The 22,173-nt window shown below is 37.2% G+C and overlaps 1 protein-coding gene across 1 annotated transcript in view; it reads left to right on the top strand.

Moving 5' to 3' along the window:
• The window catches only part of LOC131440647 (neuroendocrine convertase 2), a 457,599-nt gene that overhangs the window by 24,650 nt on the left and 410,776 nt on the right, over positions 1-22,173 (top strand). The window contains exon 2 of the mRNA XM_058612109.1: positions 9,173-9,784. Coding sequence (XP_058468092.1) covers positions 9,173-9,784 — 612 coding nt within the window. The remainder of the gene's footprint in view (positions 1-9,172; positions 9,785-22,173) is intronic.

Here is a 22,173-nt window from a genome sequence, read left to right as displayed (position 1 = left end):
GATTACAAAAAGGTTACAAGAATTATTCTACTGTAGAAATATGCAGATCAGAAATAAGAAAAATAAATTTGGTAAGCGCAAATAAAACCTACATTTAGCTGCTTTGGGTTCTAGAAAAATATATTTTGTGTATTGGTTCGAATGCGTTAGGTGGCCTCACGATAGGCAAGTGGTGTCAGAGATTTCATTGTTCATTACATCTGCATAAAATTAGAGTAAATTATCCGTACTCTCGTCAATTTGGTCTTATCACTGCCGTTATCGAAACGCCATTTGTGTCCGGTTCTTGCATAAAATACGTTTTTAAGCCGAGTGTTTCCGATTTTGCCATATACGTTGCTTGTACTATAAGCACCTATAGCGCCACGGTATGACGAAAAATGCGTTTGAATGATTAATTCTTTTTTCATCAATACGCGTCTGATTGAATTCAATTGATTGACAATATAACCAACGCATGGGTGCTCTTTGGTGCCTTCGCGAAATTGAAAACACTCGGCTCCGGTGTTTAATGAAACTGAAAACACGCGGTTCCGGTGTATGCCGAAGCTTGAAACACCAGTGCTGAAAATAAAACAGCGCCACGAGCACCATGGCTTCGGATATTGCGTTTCGTGTTTATCTTTGTGCACTGGCACGCAATGGCATTCTCAATACACGCGGTGGCGGTGGTTATATGAAGCACGCAGTGCAGTGCAGTGTTTGGACATGCCTGCTGTACAGACAAATTTGACCGTTTCTGAAACTGTTGTGCAGAAGTTGTCTGCCACAGATTCTATGACAACCAAAAACTTGTTTATTTCATCCAAACACAAAGCAAAACGTTCCAGCACCAGTGTGAGAAGAGTGCACGTGGTTTTCCCCAAGAGGATTGGTTTCGTGATCAATTATTTTCTAATGTGTAGAAACCAGATAGTAATAAAAAACCTGTTTTAATACACCTAGTGGTGTATTGATGGCTTTCTCGTATTATTCATATTCTCACATTCTCATATATGTGGTATTCTTCGAAATAATTTTTATTGCTTCTTGAAAGAAAACAAAAAAATCAATCAGCACAACCAACAAAATGAAACAGTTTTGCTGTTGCAGGTACTTCTGCAACCGGTGTAAATGATATCGGTTCGAATGACACTCTGTTAACGTGACTTACAAACTGCATTGATTTTAGTCAATTTTATAAGATTTTATATGATTCGGCCATCGTACTTTAAACGACGGTTTAAATTTTAAATACTTATAATTTTAGAAATGGCAAAAATGAAATTTGTAACAGTTGCATTCGCGCAAAATTCAGAATCTCAGGAGTTTTGGCCTTTTATTTGAACCTAAATTTGTGAATATCGGTCAAGCGACCTCTACGAAATGTGAGTGAGTTCCATTTTTGAGTATATGACCACTATTTCAGGAACTAGAAGCCGGGAATAGCCCAAGGCTCTTTGTGTATGATGCTGTGATTCTTTAGTTTTATACACAAATATTTTTTATTTTACAAAAAAGTACGAAATCGATTAACGAGTATTGGACCCCAATTCTATCGCTTAACCACGTGTACTAACTTCTCACCGAACCGCGTTGTCAATGTCGTCATTTCCGGTCGAAATAATGAAGCTTATCGCATATTTCGTAGAATTCTCAATAGAAATTACTACTGAATTTTCCTAGCTCCTCCTTCACGATAAAGTGCAATGGATCTCCAGAAGCATAGTACTGGAACGTTTTTCTTTGTACTTGGATGAAGTTATTATGAAAAATTAAATAATGAATTGATGAAAAAAGTTAATTATGATTTATGCTTGCATTTGAAGAAAAATACTGCAGAGTCAAATCAAAATCAGTTTCAAAGTTCAGGAAGGATACAATCAAAGCACTTGACTGGGAGCTTCTCCCTCACCGTCGTATTCATTTATTTCCGAGTACTATTTGTATCAAATGACATTAAATCAGTGAACACCAAGATACAGATAGAAAATAAGAAACAGAACAACCAAAGTACTGTAAAAAAGATGAAATATTTTGAAATGAAATATGAATTTAAATGAAATGACTACCATTTGTTTTTATCGAATAGCCACGCATTGACTTTGCACCATTTCAATTCCTACGAAGAAGTCGAAAATGGGATGTCTGATTCTCAAGGTATCCACAAATTGCCAGAAATATGGTCACTATATCGATTTTTTTTCTCATTCAAAATAAACGTTTCATTTTAACAAAAACCCACTCACTTCATATTTGGGTAATAAATAAATATAATATTAGATATATCGAAGAGCTTCGGTTTCATATTTTTAAAAACAGTTCAGTATTTGAAATTGTCTAAAATAATAACCAATCCACCATGCGTCTCCGGGCCTCGGAAAAATTTGAGCGATTTCTATACCTATTTTTGATATTTATAAAAAAGGTAAAAAACCGGAGCACATATATATTCCTTCTTTAATTGCTTCGAAACAAACCAAGTAGCAACGCAACGAACTTCCGTTTGTGAGATCAGATCGATATTTTATCATAATTCAATATTCCGTGAAAAGTTCTCTGCCCCACAAACTTTCTTCCAATGTGATCACTGTGTGCAGAAAAACTGTAATAAACAGCCCACTCCCTATAACCAACTTTGATTTGTCTGATCAATAGAGATGGGAAACTTATCGATATTTATCGATAATATCGATATTACCACGATATCGACGATATCGATAATTCATAGCATTGACAAAAATTATCGATATTCGATATTGCAACCAGTTCAGTAAAATTATAAATTCATATTTTTACTTCGCTCGTGTAGTTTTTATCTAATATTTGATATTTGAGCTATGTTTAAAAAAAGGGAAATCCAATCAGCTATTTTTCAGCGATGAATGTTTCGACTTTGGTTTCAAATCCTATTTAGGAGATAGAAATGTCAAATTTGTGCGCGCCAAAATAGCAGCACTGCGCGCCCATACAATTGACATGATATGTTAAATGTGGTGCCATGCGATGGCGTTGTTGGACTGAAGATTAATTTCGCTCCTTTAAGGTAAAGTATTTTGTTGGCAGCGTTTGTTGAGCAAGCTCCAGAGAAAACAGACATTTTCTCTTATTGGGAATATTACACAGCATGCAAAGAGCTGAAATTTATTGCACAGCGTCATTTGATAACTTTAACAACATCAGTTGCCTCCGAAAAAATCAATTCAACAGCGGGAAACACGGCTTGTTTGAGTCCAGGGAATTTTCAATTTTTGAAAATCTAATTTGTTCGGCTGTGAATCTAAATTAATTTTTGCAATCAAATGTACTTTCTTGTTTCAATCAATTTTTATTTCGGTGGTAAAAATATCGATATTTATCGATAATATCGATATTGAGCTACGAAATATCGATATTATCGATAACTGATTTTATTCGATATTTCCCATCTCTACTGATCAATGTAATCACAATACAAAAATGCTCAAAAAGTCTGTCACAGTCAAACATAACAACTGTCAAAGTATTGACTATCGGCAGTCAAACTTGACTGTTGCAGTCATTTAACTGTGAATAGTGTAATCACATTGCCAGACCAAATAGGGTAAGGGCTCCCTATTTCGTCTCATTTGTAAGGACGTCGTCTTCGATCCCCGATTTAGCCACTAAAATCACTATAACTATTTCATATTACTAATTCATTCGCCTTGCTCCACGTTGAGAATTGATTCACATTTCTTGAAAATTCAACTAATATTCATAAAACAGATAAAAACACTTATGATGTATTCACTACTCTGCTTCTTATTCCATCTCAACGGATTTTCATCCATCCTATCGTTGGTCCTTTATTCATCCTATAAATTAGTAGTGGCGACAGCAATCAAAACAAATTATTCCATTATTACACTTTCAGGTTAAAAATGCCAGAATTCTTCTTAAAAACGGCCTAATGCCAACTATGAGACAACATACGATATTTTGTCGTGAATACGACTTACTTTACTATGGGGCGCCTTTTCAAAATTTACCCTCTGAGAGAGTGATAAGTTTTTGATCGTGAATATCTCCTGTTATATCTAACGAATCAACATAATTCTTGCTACATGCCATCGGAAATATGATCACAATTTTATGATAAAACTTTCAGTTGTGTGACATATTCTTAAATAGTTCACAATGAAACTTTTCTGAAATGTTTGGTATAAACGAGTATCAAAGAGGATAATTCATATGGCGCGTTTGCCTTTCTCGTATTTTGAAAGCTCATAGCTCAGTGATCTGTAGAAGGATTTATATAATCTAACTACCAATAGAATCGAAAATCTTCAACTTGAACGTGTATCACAACAATATTGAAGTTTTTCAATAGTACACTATTGAAAAATCTGTTTGATTTAACCCATGACAGCACCAGCCAATCAGAACGCGAGATGTCTGTATCTATACAAGAGCATCCATATAAAAGTTGAATGGTTCACTTTTCCTATCATTTGCTGAGCAACTCTTCCCGAAACAAGACACACGATAGCAACATCGAGGACCTGTCGTCTCATTGTTTCCCGATATGAATGCACGAGACACCGTCAGCACAATGACACCGAAAAAGGCAGCCAAAAAGTCCAGCAAGGCCCATTGCCGAAACAAGACACACACGAGAACCATCTCAGATCTCAATATTTCCTACCAAAAGATTCATCAAGATGGGAGTTAAAATAATTTGCACCGTCACTAACACATTGAATTACGAACGGCAATGCGAAAGCGAAAGTGATGATTTTGAACACATCTTTATACTAGTTTACAAATATGTCGTGCGAAACAGATTTGCCACAGATCAATATGTATTTTTGTCGCGATTACTTTAGTATGCGGCCGAAAACAAAAATTGTTAGAACAAATGTTTCCACTTGATTTGCGCATTCTACTTTCCAGGCGTATCAGAACTGGCTAAACTTAAAGCAATTCTAAATATTTCTTTATCACAGTGATGTGGTCATCCTGAAAAGGACGGGGTTTTCAACGGATGGCCAGCTGCAGATGGCGAGGGATGATTTTCGTTTTCGTTGTCATGGGCAGCGTTACCGGTCAACTCCAACACTTCGGCAACCAAGTACTCCATCACTGCCGCCAGATAGACCGATGCACCAGCACTGACACGCTCGGCGTAGTTCCCCTTCCGAGGCAAACGATGGATTCTGCCGCCAACTGGGCACTTCAGACCAGCACGGTTTGAGCGGGACTTTACCTTGCCCTTAATTGTTCCTCCACAACATGCTGTTAGCAGCTCGACGACCCATTCAGTATTACTGGCTGCCGCTCTGCTAACTCTCTCTTTTATATCGTTTCACTGTTTCCCGTTCTGCGTATAGGAAAGGAATTCTAACAAAGGGGACATCCTACCGTGCTACCACTAGCACGTATAAAAGGAAATGTGATGTGAGAAATAGCGTCATTTAAGTTAAAGCAGCTACTCTGTACGTACGAGACACCGTCAGAACGATGGCTCCGAAAACAGGTAGAAAAACAGATTTGTACCGTCACTAACACATTCAATTACGAACGGCAATGCGAAAGCGAAAGTGATGATGTTGAACACATCTTTATACTAGTATGGGGTCGTGTGAAAATATGCCATGCGAAACAGGGTTGCCATATATACAGGTTAATCTGTATTATTATTATTACTATCATTATTATTATAAGAATCACTCTTGCATACCGAAGATCGTAGATACATTTCAGACCAGGCCATTGCAATTGTCTCGTACTGAAATTTCGAGAAGAATCAGATATCTTCGAACTTCATAGCTTCAATAAAAATAAACTACAAATTTGTCGTACCTAGCTTCCTATATTAGCAAATTAAAAAGGAATTGTTTCAAGTTTGGAATATATAGTTGTAGAATAGTAGCTGTTTAATGTAACTAATCTGTACTTTAATGTAGGTGTATCGCTTCAAATTCTATTAGTGAAAGAGTAAAGCTTGCACAATTCATACAATCAATCAACTAACTGATATTCGGAAAAGTGATGGGAGCGTGTCAGTTTTTTCGTATTAACGACATCCAGTTATGTCTCTGACATTACTCACCCGCCTTTTTAGAATTAGTTTCAAATCATTTCAACGTTTAAAAATTTTTCGGTCGTTTCCGTTACCTTTCGCTTTAAATTTAAAATTTTACTGTAAGGTTAATTTGGTGAACTTTAAATAAAAACAAAAATTTAATTGTTACTATTTATTCATTAGCCCTTCTTACAACAAAGTGTAGAGCCAGAGATGCCATTTATACAGATTTATCTGTATTTGCGTTCGCATACTGATTTAAATCAAAGTACAGATTTTATACAGATTTCTTAAATTTAATAAAGATTTGTACAGGTTCATAGAAAGTGAGAAGCAAAAAATAGACTTTTCTCTCTGAGTATTTATTAGTATTTGATTGCAGTGATTCTTTAAAAGTTTATTAATCAACGGAAAAATCACATGTTAAAGTGGAAATCTTTTATGCAGATAGTTGATTATGATTAACACCATTTTATTAGTGAAAGCAGATAGAGCAGATAAAGACTTTCTATGCAAAGTAATACATATTTTCTATGAAAATATCTGGCATCTCTGGGCACAGCCGATGAAACACACACACTCAACAGTGTTATGGTGACGTATAGCGGAATGAAACCAGTGTTACTAGATTTGCCACAATGGTTATTTCAATAGTATTTAACACGCTCTTTCTGGTAATATTCGTAGCCGAAATAGTTTTATTGAAATAATCATATCAATAATATAATTAAACTAATGTCACGGATACCAAAAACATACTTTTCGATGATAATTTGAAGAAGAAAAACAATTTTTGTTTTTTAACATTATGAGATAACTTGGCAACTTTGCGAAACCAAATGAGATGAAAACAATGCGCAATCAAGCGAACTAAGTGAAAAACTTTCATCTCATATTTTTAAAGAATTTTTTTGTTTTTTCGGGTAATTTTTGAAGTTTTAAATCGTTAATTAAACAAGTGGCAAGTGAACATTACTAATTATGAAGCCATCCAGCATTCAAGGATAGCGTAATTGTGCGAAATAGTGATAATGTTTTGAGACGAATCGATTAGTAGATATTCAGAAACATGACGAACTGTAAATCTTGAGACGAAAATTTGTCCTAAATTGAAAGTGAGTTTATTTTAAATGAAAAAAAACAATTACCGAAGAAAACCATTTCTTTCAATAGGAAAGTGTGACAATAGCTTTTATAATCATTTTAAAACATTTCACAGTTTGGTTCAGGTAGGTTGTAAAATATTATTCATGTTCAAAGTAATGAGGTGACGAGATGAGATGGGAATAGGAGCTCAGATGAAATAGGGAGCCGTTACCCTATGAACTGCCGAAAAATTACTTGTCTGTGGCAGATAAACTGTGACAGATAAACTGACTAGTCTGATCGTAGCTTAAGTGTTCTATATCATTCGACACAGTTCATCGATCTGAGCAGTGTATGTGCCTGTGTATGTATGTGTGTGAGTATGGGTCAAACAATGTAACTTATAAAATAAAAAAATCTCGTAGTCCCATAGATTGCTATTGAGTTTCATCATGCTTTCATAGGGTAAAGTGTGTTTAAATTTGCACACCGTCATTTAGAGCGACGATATAAGAAAGGGTAAAATTCTTCTAGATTTGACCTAAAACTGATTCAACTTGTAGGCTATATTAGCAACTTACTAAACGAACCGACTTCGGCTATGCTGGTTTCAAGTTCCCGATTCCAGCAGTACCGAAAATAGTGGTCATAAACTTGAGTTCTAAAACGAGACTCACTCAATTTTCTCAGATCGATGATTTGATCGATTTCCACAAACAGGCTCAAATAAAAGTTCCTATAGTCTCATATGGTAAAGTGTGTTTAATTGATACAAAATATAGAAAAATTCTCATTAACTTGACATAACCGTTCACAAATTGAAAAGGTGATATTAGGTTATACCCAAAAAAATTCTCCAATTTTATTCAAGATTGAAAAAAATTTCTTCACAAAATCTTCAAGTGATATTTTTGAAAATATAAGTAATATGAGAAAGACATCATTACACCACTAGGTGAATTAAAAAGGGTTTTTTCATGGGGTTTCTTTTTGCGCGGCTAAGAAAATTTTCGATCTAAAAAAAATGTTCAGATTACACCAGATCTCAACGATTAATGCATTGCTAAGACATACGGCATCAAAAAAATTTCGTTTTTGGAAGTCTTAAAATTTTTCTAAGCCACAAAAAATTTTTTTTTTTGAGATTACACCAAATCTGGACGTTTCATGCATTTCTAGGATAATTGGAATCAAAATTTTTTTTAGTTTTTAGGTTATTTTACGCGAATTTCCTAAGTTACGCGGTTTATTTTACACGAATTTCCGAAGTTACACGGTTTTTTTACGCTGATTTCCGAAGTTACGCGGGACGTATTCCCCGCGTAAAAAGAGACCTCAGTGTTTCTAATTTTCATGGTTTAAAAAAGAATCTAGGTTACTTAAAATCTCGTGATCTCATTATGATAAAACATTCATTGGACAAACAGAGAGAACACTGGATATTCAGTTCAAGAAGCACATCGCAGCAATAGCGAAAGTCTCTAAGGAATTGTAAAAGAGACTTCAAGTCGAAAATACAAAATAAAGACCTATTCCAAAACCATGAACTCACTACCGATGACATTAAGATTTAAGACGAATTTCCAACCCATGAAAATTAGATACAGCGAAAGATTAGAAGTTTTTTAAAAATAATTCCACTTCTTCACTAAACCGAAACCAAAGATATCAGTCTCCTTGGCTTTTTAGGTTACTTCCACGCACAAAGTACAAGCAAACAGAGAATACTTAAAACTTCAAGGTTTCTACATGTTGATATGAACTATTATAAAAGAAACAGCTTTGCAGCATTCTTTCAATAGACTTATTAAACCGTGACGTTAAATGAAGTTTATATAGTAGAATCAAAAAGTAAATGTGTTCAAACTATTATACTAACTGCTCCATCTAAATTTAGTGATGGCGTTATTGTTTCATCAAATACTTTTCATTAGTTTACTGTCTAGAAGTGATTTTATATCGATTTTAAAAATTGTTGTATATTATTCTGCTGTTACCAATTTTCCATTTATTTTGTTGTGTGGTAGGAAGAATTAATACTGTTTTTTTTTATTATTTCAGAGCTACACCAGCGGTCCTGACATTAGCGCATCATTTCACTTTTTTGTGCTACCGATCCCTGATAAGAACATATATTACAAACAATGTAATCGCCAAATTAACTATGAATGGAGGCGCACTAGAAAAACAGAACTGAACGAAATAGATTCAAAAAAAACACTTCCTACTTTCATTCTATTAGAGAGTTGTATTTCAGATAGAGTGAAAGTTATTGCGTATTGCTCATTATCAAAGATACCTTCCTGTGCGCGACGCTGCTTACTTGAGGTGATCGTTAGAGATGATTACTGCTATTATCTGAATATAGAATGTATTTTCATAGCCACTAATGATTATCTAGTATTGTGCATAAAGCTTGGTTACACTTTCTATTCGTGGAAAAATGCTTCAAGTCAAATTTGTTTTGGAGGTATCAAAAGTCTGAAAATGAATAAGAAAATTTTAATTACAAGTAATATTACAAAAATGATTACCCGAGAGCAAGAAAAATCGAACGAAGAATTGTATTACAACCGCCAAAACTGCTATTATTATTACTTCTATAACACAAATGAAGATGATGATACATACTACGAAGAGCGTAAAGAAAAAGTCTGTAGTAAATTGTACGACGTGAGTATTTTTAGTTTGTTTTTTTAGTTGTCGTTGAAGTCGTGTCATAGGTCGTATTGAAATCCACCGTTTTAAGCACAACTTACACTAAGCCGTACCGTATCCGAAGATGGACTGGACTAGGTCACCTCCGGGTTAAGCTTCTAATTTGTTTAAAGCAGCTCCATTTGAATATTCTCACTAGACCGTGATGTATCCGAGACACGTGCGAAGTACGGCTGGAACACGATCAAAGCGTTTGCTCAAAGATTGTAGTGCGTTGACAGATTTTTTTCGTAATTTATTTTTTTTCTCTAATTCTTACGACAGTTAAAGGCCGTAATGAATATATGCTTATACGCCCTTTCGAAAAATTAACCGAGATGTTCAACAGTCCCAAATGTTCTGATGCATGCTGTTATCGGTTCATAGAATCCAAACGTCGTTCGGTGGTATCTCGGTTGAAGTAAACGTAGCGACCGTTGCGATGCACGGAAATCAAGACTAGATAAAATCTTCGATGAATCAATATCGCCGTTTAATATTTTTGCAACAATAATTGCTTACTGAATTTTTCTGTGCCGTTCCAGTGTGTCCAAACCAATCAGACGGCAGTGATCGGGATACGGTGGAAGATCTAGCGGATTTTGCAGGGAAGATTCCTTAGAGCGAATCGAACAAATCTTGTCTGCACACGTTCAATTCGTAAACTCCAGGCTAGTTGATACGGACTCCAAACTATGCTAGCATTTTCAAGTATAGGCCGAACTAGCGAGCAGTATAATGCCTTCAAGCAATATGGATCTTTAAAATCACGTCCGATTTTAGCAATAAAACCTAATTGTCGAGTCGCTTTTGTAATGAATGTGGAACGATGTAAAATGAAAGTGAGTTTCGAATCCAACATAACACCAAGGTCATTAACACGATCATCTCTTTGAATCGTTTGTACGTCAATTTTATAGTCAAAAAGTAATGGTTTCAAAATGCGGTGGAATGTTATGACCTGACATTTTGCTATGCTTACGATAAGCAAGTTTCTTCGACACCAGGCAACGAATTCATCCAGAAGTTTTTGACGACGCACGCAGTCGACAATAGAGCGAGAACAGAAGTGGACCAATGTTGCTGCCTTGAGGTACACCTGATATGTTCGAGAACGAGGATGACATACAGGAATCAAGCTTGACGACTCTATCACTTAAGTAAGAGCAAAGCCAGTCAATGAACTTTTGTTTTGCACCCAGGCGCGATAACTTGCACAAAAGAATTCGGTGATAACTTCGGTCGAAAACCGCTTTTAGATCAGTATATACTGCATCAATTTGTATTCTTTCCTTCAAACGCGAAATACTGGTCGAGGTAAAATCCAGAAGATTAGTGCTGATCAAACGACCGGGCATAAATCCGTGTTGATCAACTGAGATGTAATGTTTTGCACGAGAGAACAACTCATTTTTCTTACTCTTACTCTTTCAGTCGTACACCACGCGGGTCTCTGCTGTATGCAGGAGGCGTCTCCATTCAACTCGGATCATGGCTGTTCGCCGCCAGCCTCGGTAGCTGCGAAGGGTCCGCAGGTCGTCCTCAATTTGATCGATCCATCTTGCCCGCTGCGCGCCTTTTCTTCTTATACCGGTCGGATCATTATCGAGAATCATTTTAATCGGGTTGTTCTCCGACATTCTAGCAACATGCTTGGCCCTCCCAGCAACTGGTTCAGTTCATGGTTCATTCGCCTTCTCCACGTACCGTCTTCCATCCGCACTCCGCCGAGGATGGTTTGCAACACCTTCCGTTCAAAAATACCTAGTGCGCGTTGATCCTCCGCAAGCATTGTCCAGGACTCGTGTCCGTAGAGGATAACCGACCGTGGCCGTAGAGGATGGGCACATTGTATTCGCGGCACTTTTGCAACACCTGGCGGATGGCGAACACTTGGTCCGTGGTAGCGCGTTCGCCCATACATCCTGCCTGATATTGTCGTACTAATTCGTTTGCAATCGGTGAAAGTCGACAGCATAAGATTTGGGAGAGTACCTTGTAGGCGGAGTTATCGCGCGGTAATTGCAGCAATCCAGCTTATCGCCCTTTTTGTAGATGGGACACACGAATCCTTCCATCCATTCCTCCGGTAAAATCTCGTCTTCCCAGATCTTGGTAACAACCCAGTGAAGTGCTTTCACTAGTGCATTACCATCGTGTTTTAGTAGCTCGCTGGGTAGTTGGTCAACGCCAGCGGCCTTATTATTTTTCAACCGGCTCGCCACCTCCTCGACTTCTTGGAGGTCTAAGACCGGCAGTCTATCGTCCTCCGCACGCGTTCCCAAGTTCGTTACCGCGCCACCACTTTCGTATTCTGCCACATCGCCATTGAAATGCTCGTCAAAATACTGTCGCCCCCTCTCGATCACCTCACAGTCGTTCGTGAGAAGATCATGTGAGCAATGCACGTTGATGATGCTGTAATTGAAAAAAACGGCCTTTAATTCTCAACTTATACATCTTAGCGTTGATCGGCTGCCACCCAATCTCTCGCTGACACATCTTGACCAGCACTATAAAGCCAGTTTCCAGCTCGTTCGTTGTGCCACAGCTTTGGTCGAAGGTAACCGCTCGATGACCGCTTTTAAACACCTTCTGTCTAATCCAACAAAGCTCCTGCAGCGCTACGACGTCGAAGTTGCGAGGATTTAGTTCGTCGCATATTATCCTGTCGCAGACTGCGAAACCTAACGACTTGCAGTTCCATGTTCCAAGTTTCCAATCGTAGTTCTTATTTCGTCGTGTGGGTCTATGCCGATTGTTCCGGGTCGTATTCTCTTCTGTACTATTCGTAATAAATGTTTTATGGGCGGCTTATTAGGCCTACGCCAACCCCCTGTCTCGACGGAAGCGGTAGAGATAGGAGTTACTGGACAAGAGGCTAAGAGCCACACTGGGGTCTGAATTACGCATTGTCCAGACGTTTACCAACCAATGCTCACTATTATTTCGAAGAGTTTTGAAGCAGCAGACAAATTCGTTATACCACGGTAGTTCTTTACTTTGTTACGATCACCGGTTTTGTACACGGGAAACATATAAGACTGCTTTCAAATAGTCAGGAAGATTCCTTCCTCAAATGATCTGTTGAATATCATGCAGAGAGGAACGGCTACAACAGTTGCACAATGGCTGGAGACTGCTGCTGGTATACCATCTGGCCCGATCGAAAATGAACGTTTCAATTTCTTTGCCGGTGCGACAACCATTTCAGGAGTAATATCGAAGGTGTCAATGTGCACTAAGTTCTCAGGAACAACCAACGATGCAACTTTAGCTTCGATATCAGAGGCAGTATTTCCAGCAAATACCGAAGCAAATAACTTTGCAAACAAGTCGCAAGACTCCAATGTTGATTTTGATACAACACCATCGTAACAAACAGATGAAGGAACTGATGAAGAGTTACGTTTGGAGTTCACAAATGTCGTTTCATTTACATCATCGATCCCTTGCAAATATGTCCAATCAACATTCCGCAAATTTTCTAGTAAAGCAGTGAAATTAGTTTGACGATAATTTAGCCTCCTAGATTCATGAATAGGCTCCGAGTGCCATGAATTGTTCAGACAGTCAATTGGCACCGAAACAACTAAAGGCGGAGTATGCGGGTCGACGGGTAACAGAGGAGCAACACTACGGTCAATGACTAATTGACGCTCTGAAGAGCAAAAAATTAGATCGAGTAATCGCTCGAGATGGTTTCTCTGTTGATTCGCTTGACAAAGATTCAAATAGTCCATTCCATCCATCAGCGCCTTACTTGCAACGGGTAGCAAAGAGGAACAGATGAAATGTGTTTCCTCATGCAGTTGATTCCATACAATCCGGGGCTGGTTAAAATCACCGCACACTAAAATAATATCTTTAACAGAACCATTACTGCACAGCTCAGAAACAGTTGAAACGTGTGTATCTATCAAATCGACGCTTTTGCTTTTATCAGGAGGAATGTATATACCGCATAGAAGCAATTTTATTCCACGTACGGTGGCACTAACACACACTTGTTCAATAAAGTGTCCATTCTGCGTTTCGATAATAGAGCTGGCATATTTCTGTGAGATGGCAATTAATACGCCGCCAAATGTTGATTTCTCACGATCGCAGCGGAAGATATTGAAGGAGTTCTCAAACAGCTGCTGGGAGATGATACGGTCGTCGAGTCCAGTATCGGTTAAAATGATGGTGTCAAAATCACAATCAGCTGTTGTTAAGAAAATTTCGTCGATTTTAGTCCTCCAGCCACGAACATTTTTGTAGTACACTCATATTTGTGCCTCGTCTCGTTCCACATGCTGCAACGCGGGGTCATTTAGTGTAGTGAAAGAAGAATCAATTGGTAAATACTCGCCTCTGGTGGAAACCCGAAGGTTTCCACCGTCCACAGTACAGCGCACGGAAATAGATTTACTTAGGAACTCTCCGAACTGGTCGGAAGCAGACGACGATCTGAGTTTTTTGGCAGATGTCTGAATTCCCGGAGCAAGATTCCGACGGGCCAAGATGATGGGTCCAATACTTTAGTTTTTTAGCCAAGCTTCAATCCAATTTTATACGAAATAAACGAGAAGCCGGAAATGTCCTGCCCTTTTGGCACAAGCCGAACTAGATCCATTGGTTCTGTTACATCCAAGCAGCGAGAAATAATTTTCCGTACATCATCGTCCGTGATCAATGGATTGAGACCAGAGAGCTAAAGCCAAAACCTATCGGCATTCTTTGCAACATTACGTACCGACAGATCGCTTAAATCGATCTGATTGGTACCACAATCGGTCGGAGATTGAACGGCATAATTTTCTTCTGTTCGGTGACGCTTTGCACCCCTTGGTGTTGCTGAGTTTAGCGTTGGCCATCTAGGCTGAGCAGACGACATACCGTCAATTTTTATTAAGTGTAATTACGGCTTCTGAAAGCAGCTGGACTTGCGCAAGCAATTGAACTAAATCGTTGTGCGAGACACGGTTGGCGCTTGTTGAGTCTCAGTAATATAGGTGCGTTCAAGTGCATTGAATATTAGCAGCAAAATTAATGAAGAGTATTTCAATGAGATGTTGAGAAAATATCCCATTTTGTAGAACCCTTTGAATCCGATATCCGGATTGTCGACACAAAGAAAAATTGATCCAGAACACCAACAAGAAAGTAAGTTTACAAGCTGCCTATATAAGGTGGCTTGTTCACTTTCAACTACTTTCTGTCGCTAAAGTTCGTGCACCCAATCATTCTTCTTTTTTGTTTTTAAACTGCCATCTTCGTGGGAAATGGAAATATATCAAACGCAATAATTGTAATGCGTGTATTACTAGTAGCAATCGACACGGCACGGAAGGGGCACGATAGAGTGAGAATATTTGACAAATAAATACCGGAGCGTTGCGGATACGTTCCGGTCCCGACGCGGACGCGGCACGGCCTGGTGTGAACTGCACTTCAATAAGAGAAAATCGATCGCAATCAAACCGGAAAAAGAAGCATAGCAGGATGCTTCTAAAATTAAATCAGATCTATTTGTTTACTAATTAAAAATTACGGGGTTGTGTAGGGGACAAGACCGATTAAATCGAAAGTACAATGTTCAAATTCATTCTTAACTTGAAAAATCCACAATAAATCATTTTTAGCCACCTAGGATTTGTAAATTTAATTTGGGAATTAATGTGACTTACTTGTCCAACCCGTCTTTAAAATTCAAATTGTATAGCGATTTGAAAGAACATCCAAAACCGAGAAAATTATTATTAGAGCAATTTGGTTAAAAAGATAAAGACTAAATTATTGTTTAGCACAAATATGTTCCCTCATATTAGTCAATTGGAAATACTCATAATTTATAAGCATACATTGTTAGTGTTTGTTTTACTAGTTTCTGCTTCGCCCTTTTTCCTGATTCAAATCTCCACAAAAAACATTTACATTCTATAGGAAAACGTGTTTTTGTTGATGGAAAAGCTTCTGAAACCCATTTTATTGTGAACGTGAAAATTTTCTAAACTCATTCTCATGAAACTACACTAAGAAATTATATATCTGTGTAACCCTAGAATGATTTTGATGTTTCATCGATTAAAATCAAATATTTTTATTCAAGAATAATTTCGATGGCTTCGTAGATTTAGGGATATTTCTTGGTCTAATGACAACATGTAATAGATCGATTTTTGTATGGTTTGTCAATGACAATGATGAATTTTATTTGTTTTGAAATTGTGACATGTGACCTAGGAGGTGGGTGGTCGTTGTTGCTGTGACAATTTATTTCAAAGGGGGTAGGTTGTCTATCTGGCGGCAGATGGAGTACTTGGCTGCCGAAGTGTTGGATTTGGCCGGTATCGCTGCCCGTGACAACAAGAAAACTATAATCATCCCTCGCCAGCTGCAGCTGGCCATCCGTAACGACGAGCAACCCGTCCTTTTCAGGACGACCACATAACTGTGATAAAGAAATACTTTAGATTGCTTTAAGTTTAGCCAGTAGTGATACGCCTGGAAAGTAGAATGCGCAAATCAAGTGGAAACCTTTGTTCTAACAGTTTGTTCATTTTTGTTTTCGGCGCCATACTAAAGTATTCAAGACAAAAATACAGATTGATCTGTATACGTGGCAACTCTGTTTCGCACGGCATATTTTTAAAAGACACCCATACTAGTATAAAGATGTGTTCTATACACTAATTTCATTTTCGCATTTCGTGAGCCGGTGGCCGGCCCGATGTTACTCTCGTGCGTGCCTTCTGTAGGTTGCTCAAAAAATGATAAAATTTTTTTATCAAGTGGCAAAATCACCTTTTATATTGCTGAAGCAGCACATATGTTGTTCTTTACCTCGAAACGCGTCCTGATTGGCTGGTGCTGAAATGGATCAAGTCAGACAGGGTTTTCAATAGTGTACTATTGAAAAACTTAAATGTTGTTGCAATATATGTTCAAGTTGAAAAATTTCGAATCTATTGGTAGTTAGATTATAAAAATCCTTCCACAGATCATCAGTTGTGAAGTTAAAAATTGCAAAAAAGCGTGACGTCTTTTATGGACGGCCCGGCAAGTGGCCCGCATGCTGGTCATTGCCAAGGGCGGCTCTCGGTGAGCCAAGGTTGGTAATTTTGTAGACGAGAAAGAGAGAAACAGGGGAAAGTAATGATGCATGAAATGGATTTAACAGGAGGGAGGGAAGCGAAGGAAGCTAGAGTTGATAAAAAGATCTTATTATCTAACAGCAGAGATGGCGAAGAAATGGGGAGCCTGGGTCAAAACGGTTAGTGATGTTATACTATTAAATTTATTTCGAAGGCTGTTCTTCAGCCAGGGGATGGGAAGAATAGAGCGTATGTTAGAATCGATCTGCATTTTTGTATTGTCGACAAATAACCATGCGCAAAATACATGTGTTTCTCAGACAATAGATTAGGCAACAAGTTATTCAAAACTGACGAGACACCATGCTGTTGCAGCTTCTTTATGGAAACTGACTCAAAAACCCCTTTGATGTCTAGGAAAACTGATGCCATTGGTTCCTTACGATCAAATACCATTTGAATTTCTGTTGAGAGAAAGGCAAGACAATCGGTCGTTCTTTTTCACCTGCGGAAACCAAATTGTGTATCTGAAAGCAAGCCATTAGTCTCGACTCAACTGTCTTGACGAAATAGAATCATTTTTTCGAATATTTTCCGGTGTGTGTAAATTCAGCAAGCGCCTTTTGGCGGTGCCAGGCACACACTTCGACAAGTTGAATTTGATTCTGTCTAGCCCGGGGCTCTATTGCTACATGAAAAGAGCGCAAGTGAGAACTCTACCATCAAAAATGGTGTTTCGGCACCACGTAGTTCCTATAACTATCATGTGTTCCCTTTGTCCTAAACTCAATAAATGACTCCTAAACTCTTTCCGAATTTCTGAGCAATCTTCGCCCACCATGGGTTAAGAGGACGGATGTAAGTTTTCGCGCCGGGTTCACGTTTCGTCTGAGCTTGGGTCGCGGTGTCAAGAATCAAGCCAGCCAAAAACATGTACACTTCCTGCGCGAAAAGTTGTTATGTTCTTTCAAGTTTCTCAGATATTCTTGGTCGCCTAGCTATTCCAATCAATATTTCGTGTGAGGTCATACGAACATTGATTGTCTCCGATGGTCTCAATCTACAGGTAATTGAATACGATATGATACGATAGGTAGATGATCGCTACCGTGGGAATTAGGGATCACCTTCCACGTTCAGTCCGACCGTAGTGATGTCGAGCAAAGGGACAAATCTATTTATTTATTTATTTGGCAAACAAATGTGGACCACAAACAAAAAAAGCTACAATGGTTTCTTATATGCTGTGGACAAATGGCAACACGATCGTCCATGACAGGTCGGTGCTGGAAAGAAATGCTACATCGGGAGCTAGAGAAAAATGTCATAATAAACCACATGCAGGACGGAGCAGACGTAAAATTAATAATTTTTAGTGGTTTTCAGCTGGACAAAGAATGCGACGTAATCGTCGCAGAATAGCGAAATAATGAGCGTCAGAACCACAAATGCTAGGTTTTCAAATTGGTATATAAATTTGCAATTTCGTTTGTTAGCAGACTTTTTTTGTAGATTTTCAAAGTTTTTATAAACAATCGTCCAATTTAATGACCTGTAGGGTTTTGTTTGGGTTTTCTCGTCATACTTTCAAATTTTGAGCTCGCATAGGAGCATTTCTAGTACGCAGACGCTCAAAATTTCACCTGGCAACTCTGCCAGAGTATTGGACAGTAGTTTTAACCCCTTCGCTGTCTGTTGTATTAAAATTAATTAGCATTAGTCACAAGAAAAATTAATCGGCTGGTGGATTGAAGTCATTTCAGTTTTTAGAGTGGGACTATTTATGATTTTATGTAATAGTTTATTTTTATAGTCAAAACTGAAAATGTTTCGAATAAAGCACGAGGTTTTGGAGACCAACGCGTCGATTAATACAAAATATGAATGAAAAGAAAAGATACTAAGCACAAAATAACCATTATGTCAAATAAATAGCACACGGTTATAAAATCGGTGCATGTTGTAGCCGATGGCAGTTACCATAGGCATTATCAAAATGAATTCATTATGATTAAAGTTTACTTAATAATTATTTCGCTAATAGAAATTTGTCATTGTAACGGTCAATTTAAAAAATATATTTTTTAAATAACTATTTATTGGAATATGAGTAAAAATTAAATTATTAAGATTTAAATTGGGTGTTCAGCCACAAGTGGTGACTTTTCAGCCCTATTATATATATGATTTGGTTATTACCATGAGGACATTATTTGCTTCCGCAATTCTGAGATTTTTGTGTAGGGAAAATTCTAAACCAACTTGTATTGTGTAATGGGGAAAAGAAACTTAAATACTAACTTACTAACTAATACAGAGAGCGAATCGATTCAATTGAAGATTGCATCGATTTTTGTCGGAATTTGCTTATAATATTAGGTGACATTACATCTAATGGTTCTATATTTGTGAGTCTGTGTAACTCATTTGTACTAAACCAGGGAGGACGCTTCAAAATCATTTTCAGAATTTTATTCTGAATCCTTTGAAGCGTTTTCTTCCTGGTGGAGCAACAACTTGACCAAATTGATACTGCATAAAGCATGGCTGGTCTGAAAATTTGTTTATAAATTAACAATTTGTTTTTTAGACAGAGCTTAGAATTTCTGTTAATAAGAGGATATAAACATTTAATATATTTATTACACTTTGCCTGGATTCCTTCAATGTGATCCTTGAAAGTGAGTTTTTTGTCATACGTTAAACCTAAGTATTTAGCTTGATCAGACCATGTCAATTCCAAGTCATTCAATTTGAGAATATGATTATTGTTTGGTTTAAGAAAAGAATCTCTTGGCTTATGAGGAAAGATAATTAATTGCGTTTTTGCTGCATTTGGTTTAATTTTCCATTTTGACATTTTAAAAAATATTTGTTTCTGGTTTGTGGTCTCGAAGGAGTTAAATCGATACGAATGACAGTTTCGCTATCTTTGCGGCATTTTGTCGCTATCTTATCGCATCGAAATCTTTTCTAGCCGACAGTGTAAATTACAATACTATTTTCTCACAATTTAATAACCTGAGTTCGTTAAATTTGTTATTCTATGAGTAATTTGATATCCAAAAAATTCAGGTTACTACTACTTGTTATCTGCTAATAGTACGTAAGTAAGTAACACTAAATTAATTAAAGTTAATTGCTAATTAGTGCGGTTACAGACTACTACCTACTCTACCTAAACGATTTAAACATTTTGCTAAAATGCATGAAGTTATCGTATGCTGATGATTTTAAAAGGGCATTTACCTCTGCTTTCTAGCACAAGTGGTGCAATACATTCGTTTTCACTTAACCTGCATTGGTTTACATATGGTCGTGCGCCATATAGCTGCAAATTGCGGAAGCCAATTCAACCATGTATGTTGGTTGAAAACAGCGTTTTATTTCTCTAATTCAACTAAAAAATTAGTTGAATGGAAATGAAGTGTGCCTTTGCTAAAAAATGACAGCACGTTTAATTGGTGAATTCACATAAAAAATAGCCATTTCAAAAAATAATTTATTATTATTAAGAGATTTAGAATTAAAAAATCTAAATTAGCAAAAATAAGATTTTTTCAGTTGTCTCAATAAATAACTAACTAAAATCAGAAAATCAACTAATTTTTTTTGCCAAAACGCTGATTTCGGTCTTTCCGTGTGTGTATGGATTCTGAGCATTTTGATAATTTTGGTTGTTTGGTTGCGATGTACCAGCAGTGTTGTGTATTCTACGGCTAACATTTTTTTTCCTATGGGTATCGGTACGAGTTTTATCTTCTGATAGTGTTCTGGGTATATTAGTGGGATATCGATGTTGATTACTAGATGGTGTCCTCTGTAGAAGGTTGCAGTTGAAAGAAGGCTGCAGATCTCGTCAAGGCTATTGAATTCTAGTCCCTCTCTTCTAAAATCTTTACCTATCGAAACGATTTCGTTGTGACTCAATATTTGGCGATTCATAACATTCAATTGTGCTAATGTGTTTTCGATCAATGTTAATATCTGGTAAAATGAATCTATTTAAAACAAGGTTACTATCCTAGTGGTTTCTTTAGCTAGATGATTTTTTTCTTCAGAAATTTTGATTAAATCATTTTGTTGGGTTTTAATTTCGTTCAAGAAAATCTGTAATCTGTTCTCGATTTTTTTATTAATTTTTATTTGAACATTGTTTTGTGTTATTAACTCGCTATTTGATTCCTGAATTTTGTGAAAATTTTCGTTAATGACTTTTAAATCGTTTGCATCGAGATTACCAGTTGTAACTTTTATTGTGGTTCCAAGTATTTCTAAAGCTCTTCTAGCTCTTACTTTAGGGTATAATGTTTCTAACAGGGATTTTGTTGATGAGAGTTTGATTCTAATGAGTCTTGAGAGATTATTGTCGTTAATTTCTTCTGTCGTGCTTTCTAGAATTTTTAAAGAGGTTTCGAGTTCTGCTAGGTCTATTATGTGAAGAAATCTTTTGTGTCCGTTTCTTATTCTAGCCTGTCCGTTCTTTAGTATTAGTGCTCCTGGATTATTACTTATGTCATGGACTTGGATTGTTTGTGAAGAGGTACCGATAATTAGATATGTGATTATTACCCAGTTAAAAGTTTGCATTTTCCACCTTTTCCTGAAACGATAGACAATAAAATGATTAAATCCTTTTAAGGTTTTCTTTATATATTAATTTTCCGGTGTTAACCATCAAGGTTTTGGTTTGGTTTTCAGTTACTACGGCTGATGCAAAACAGTTCCTCGTTTTGTCTCTTATTCCTTGTGTATGAACAAAAACTGTTTGTTCTTGTTCCAGGTTAGGGGCTGGTTCTCTGGAATGATTGTGGTATTTTAGGTTTTTTGTATTAGTTTTGTTTTGAGCTGTAATAATTGCTTCAAAGAATTTGTTTCTGTTCCCGAGCATTTTCTCCATGTCGAGTTCTCTGTCCTCTCCATCTTTTAACCCGAAGAATGCCTCACGCGGTTTGACTCCTACAGCAGAGTGGATAGTGTTGTTATATAAAGTGGAGGCTATTCTGAAAATTTCTTTCTTTTCCAGGTCGTCGTGTTTATTTCTAATGCATCGGAATATTTCGTCTAGAAACCTTTCGACTATACCGTTGCTCAAACTATAATTATGGGGAACAAAATGTATTGCAATGTTTAGGCTGTCTAACAAGCTGCGAATTTATATAGACTTTAGTGCAGGTTCATTGTTACAAACCATACTATTAGGAGTATCGCACAAAGAAAATAATTTCGTTAAGCCCTTTTTTATGTCAACTATAGTTCTAGATTTTATGGGGATGATAGAAGCAA

This window comes from Malaya genurostris, chromosome 1 (assembly GCF_030247185.1).
Source record: "Malaya genurostris strain Urasoe2022 chromosome 1, Malgen_1.1, whole genome shotgun sequence".
Lineage (NCBI taxonomy): Eukaryota > Metazoa > Arthropoda > Insecta > Diptera > Culicidae > Malaya > Malaya genurostris.
This window is presented reverse-complemented; position numbering and strand designations above follow the sequence as displayed.